The 4,745-nt window shown below is 39.3% G+C and overlaps 1 protein-coding gene across 1 annotated transcript; it reads left to right on the top strand.

Moving 5' to 3' along the window:
• Positions 1–1,452: 1,452 nt before the first annotated feature.
• LOC137416753 (uncharacterized) lies at positions 1,453–2,968 on the top strand. The gene is made up of 2 exons (XM_078769599.1): positions 1,453–1,972; positions 2,116–2,968. Exons 1-2 carry the CDS (start codon positions 1,478–1,480, stop codon positions 2,854–2,856), a joined length of 1,236 nt encoding a protein of 411 aa, XP_078625725.1. The 5' UTR covers positions 1,453–1,477; the 3' UTR covers positions 2,857–2,968.
• The last annotated feature ends 1,777 nt before the right edge of the window (positions 2,969–4,745 follow it).

Genomic DNA, 4,745 nt, shown 5'->3' with positions numbered 1-4,745 from the left:
TGAAAAACCACTTTTCGCACTTGTGTTAGTGTTGAAAAACCACTTTTCGCACTTGTGTTGGTGCAGGAAACCACTTTTGCACTTGTATTAGTGTGGAAAAAACACTTTTTGCACTTGTGATAGTGTTGAAAAACCACTTTTCGCACTTGTGTTAGTGTTGAAAAACCACTTTTCGCACTTGTGTTGGTGCAGGAAACCACTTTTGCACTTGTATTAGTGTTGAAAAAACACTTTTTGCACTTGTGATAGTGTTGAAAAACCACTTTTCGCACTTGTGTTAGTGTTGAAAAACCACTTTTCGCACTTGTGTTGGTGCAGGAAACAACTTTTGCACTTGTATTAGTGTGGAAAAACCACTTTTCGCACTTGTGTTAGTGTTGAAAAACCACTTTTCGCACTTGTGTTAGTGTTGAAAAACCACTTTTCGCACTTGTGTTGGTGCAAGAAACCACTTTCACTGGGCTGCATTTGAAATATTTTTTTCAGAGGTCTAGGTTATCTCAACGTTTCTTATATGTTTTTTGCATGCTGAATTCAGAAATGTATCTAATTTCGCTCAATCAGGTCAAGTTTTTATGCTATCTCAATTTTAAGGAAAAAAATAATCAAAATTTTTATTTTTTTAATTAGCATTTTTTAAATTCAAAATCAGACTTACATTGACAGAAAATGTACAAACTATACATATAATGACACACAAGTACACTTAATGTGGAAGAAAGTGCTTTCTCAATTACTTTCATTTGAATTTCAGAAAAATATAGATAAATCGTTGTTTCTGGCAACACCCAACTTCAGTCGCTCCAGCAGCTGCGTGGCTCAGTCTGGTGTCTCCTGTCCACTTAGGTGCACGTGAGCGGCAGTACGTCCTGCGTAGTGTCCTCCTTACTATAACATTACTGTGATTCATGATGAATCGAAAGTGCAAGAATGACCCAAACAAGTTCTGCTATATCTGTGGTAAAGTGACCATGCCAGACCGGCAGTCTAACATCACACGTTTTGTAAGAAAAAGCTATCACGCATACTTTGGAATGAAACTTGGTGACCAGGACAAAGCCTTTGCCCCTCACATATGCTGCAAAACGTGCGTTGAGAGTCTGCGGCGCTGGAGCCACAAGAAGATTGAGTGTCTGCCTTTTGGTATCCCAATGGTGTGGAGGGAGGGAAGAGATCATACTAATGACTGTTATTTCTGTATGACAAACCTACAAGGTGAGTTTATCAATTTTGTTTGAGTTTAACTTTATGTTTAATAAATTCCCAAACATTCTAAATTGTTTAACTTTATATATCATGTCACCCCCTTGACGGTATGTCTATCTCTTTCATTTTAGGCATAAATTGAAAAAACAAGCAACACTTAAAGTATCCAGACGTGCCATCTGCCATTAAACCAGTGCCTCATGGACCAGGAATTCCAATTCCAGCACTGCCCGAAAATTACAGACATTCGGCGTCCGATTCCGATGAACAAATGGAAGATGGTGACATATCTGGTACATATCAACCTACGGGCGAGACAAGTCAACCCAAACTCTTTAGCCAAGCGGAGTTGAACGATTTGACACGAGATTTGTGTTTGTCCAAAGAATCTGCTCAGTTGCTAGGGTCACGACTTCGTGAAAATCGTTTGTTAGCTCCTGAAACTACATTCTCCTGGTACCGCAGCCATGAAGAAGAGTTTCGAGAATATTTTAGTTCGGACGATGAAGTTTCTCTGGTTTACTGTAGCAACATCACCGGCCTCATTGCAGCTATGGGTTTAGCATATGATCCTACAGAATGGCGGCTCTTCGTCGACTCCTCAAGTAGAAGCTTGAAAGCAGTACTACTCTTCAATGGCAACAAGATCGCGTCTGTTCCGGTGGGTCACTCGGTACAGATGACTGAGAACTATAGTAACATGGAGCATTTGCTAACTGCTTTGAAGTACAAAGATCACAATTGGATGATTTGCGGAGCCCTAAAGGTATGTTGGTGTCAACCTAGTTACATATATTTTTCTACTTTATTTATTGAAATATTCCTAACATGGATTAAAATATATATTTTTAATAAACTGGAATAACAAATTTTAAAACAAATATGTGTGTTCTTTCTTTTTATTTACAGGTTGTGTCCATGGTGCTGGGTCTACAAGGCAGCTACACCAAATACCCCTGCTTTCTCTGTCTGTGGGACAGCCGAGCAGACAAGCAGCACTATGTACAATGCAACTGGCCAGAAAGATCTGGCCTGGAACCAGGTTCCCACAACGTTGTGTCACACGCTCTTGTGAATCCTCAGAAGATTCTACTTCTGCCACTGCACATCAAGCTCGGACTTATGAAGAATTTTGTCAAAGCACTGAACAAAGAAGGTCGAGCTTTCACTTTCCTGAACAAGAAATTTCCTCGCGTAAGTGAGGCCAAACTGAAAGCAGGCATTTTTGATGGCCCTCAGATCAGGGAGCTTATGAAAGATCCTAAATTCGACGAAAGTATGGAGAGCAATGAGAGGAATGCCTGGCTCTCATTCAAATCCATTGTGACGAACTTTCTGGACAATCACCGAAGTCCAGAGTATGAATGTGTTGTGGAAGGGCTCCTGCAGAGCTTCCAGGCTCTTGGTGCACGCATGTCCATAAAGATGCATTTTCTCAGCTCGCATTTAGACTACTTTCCGGAAAACTGTGGTGATGTCAGCGAGGAGCAAGGAGAACGGTTTCACCAGGATATTCGAGTGATGGAAGAGAGGTACCAGGGCCGATGGGATGTCAACATGCTTGCAGACTACTGTTGGTGCCTCAAGAGAGATGTTACAGATGCGACACACAGACGAAAATCTTTGCGAAAGCCATTTATTCCGCATTAATTGTTTTCCTTCGTCTTTTTAATGTTGAATTTCACATTAACGGTACTTGTGCGTCATTTTATATATAGTTTGTACATTTTCTGTCAATGTAAGTCTGATTTTGAATTTTAAAAATGCTAATTTAAAAAAAAAAATTTTTGATTATTTTTTCCCTTAAAATTGAGATAGCATAAAAACTTGACCTGATTGAGCGAAATGAGATACATTTATAAATTCAGCATGCAAAAAGCATATAAAAAACCGTTGAGAAAACCTAGACCTCTGAAATGACGCAGACCAGTGTTTTGCACTTGTATTAGTGTGGAAAAACCACTTTTCGCACTTGTGTTTGTGTTGAAAAACCACTTTTCGCACTTGTGTTAGTGTTGAAAAACCACTTTTCGCACTCGTGTTGGTGCAGGAAACCACTTTTGCACTTGTATTAGTGTGGAAAAAACACTTTTTGCACTTGTGATAGTGTTGAAAAACCACTTTTCGCACTTGTGTTAGTGTTGAAAAACCACTTTTCGCACTTGTGCTAGTGTTGAAAAACCACTTTTCGCACTTGTGTTGGCGCAGGAAACCACTTTTGCACTTGTATTAGTGTGGAAAAAACACTTTTCGCACTTGTATTAGTGTTGAAAAACCACTTTTCGCACTTGTGTTAGTGTTGAAAAACCACTTTTCGCACTTGTGTTGGTGCAGGAAACCACTTTTGCACTTTTATTAGTGTGGAAAAAACACTTTTTGCACTTGTGATAGTGTTGAAAAACCACTTTTCGCACTTGTGTTAGTGTTGAAAAACCACTTTTCGCACTTGTGTTCATGCAGGAAACCACTTTTGCACTTGTATTAGTGTGGAAAAACCACTTTTCGCACTTGTGTTAGTATTGAAAAACCACTTTTCGCACTTGTGTTGGTGTTGAAAAACCACATTTCGCACTTGTGTTAGTGTTGAAAAACCACTTTTCGCACTTGTGTTGGTGCAGGAAACCACTTTTGCACTTGTATTAGTGTGGAAAAAACACTTTTTGCACTTGTGATAGTGTTGAAAACAACTTTTCGCACTTGTGTTAGTGTTGAAAAACCCTTTTCGCACTTGTATTGGTGCAGGAAACCACTTTTGCACTTGTATTAGTGTGGAAAACCCACTTTTTGCACTTGTGATAGTGTTGAAAACCCACTTTTCGCACATGTGTTAGTGAAAGAAAGCACTTTTTGCACTTGTGTTGGTGCAGGAAACCCCTTTTGCACTTGTATTAGTGTGGATAAAACACTTTTTGCACTTGTGATAGTGTTGAAAACCCACTTTTGGCACTTGTGATAGTGTTGAAAAACCACTTTTCGCACTTGTGTTAGTGTTGAAAAACCACTTTTCGCACTTGTGTTGGTGCAGGAAACCACTTTTGCACTTGTATTAGTGTGGAAAAACCACTTTTGGCACTTGTGTTAGTGTTGAAAAACCACTTTTCGCACTTGTGTTAGTGTTGAAAAACTACTTTTCGCACTTGTGTTAGTGTTGAAAAAGCCACTTTTCGCACTTGTGTTGGTGCAGGAAACCACTTTTGCACTTGTATTAGTGTGGAAAAATCACTTTTCGCACTTGTGTTAGTGTTGAAAAACCACTTTTCTCACTTGTGTTAGTGTTGAAAAAGCACTTTTCGCACTTGTGTTAGTGTTGAAAAACCACTTTTCTCACTTGTGTTAATGTTGAAAAACCACTTTTCGCACTTGTGTTAGTGTTGAAAAACCACTTTTCGCACTTGTGTTAGTGTTGAAAAACCACTTTTCGCACTTGTGTTGGTGCAGGAAACCACTTTTGCACTTGTATTACTGTGGAAAAAACACTTTTTGCACTTGTGATAGTGTTGAAAAACCACTTTTCGCACTTGTGTTAGTGTTGAAAAACC

The sequence above is a fragment of the Myxine glutinosa genome, unplaced genomic scaffold, assembly GCF_964187855.1.
Source record: "Myxine glutinosa unplaced genomic scaffold, kmMyxGlut1.1 SCAFFOLD_3313, whole genome shotgun sequence".
Lineage (NCBI taxonomy): Eukaryota > Metazoa > Chordata > Myxini > Myxiniformes > Myxinidae > Myxine > Myxine glutinosa.
This window is presented reverse-complemented; position numbering and strand designations above follow the sequence as displayed.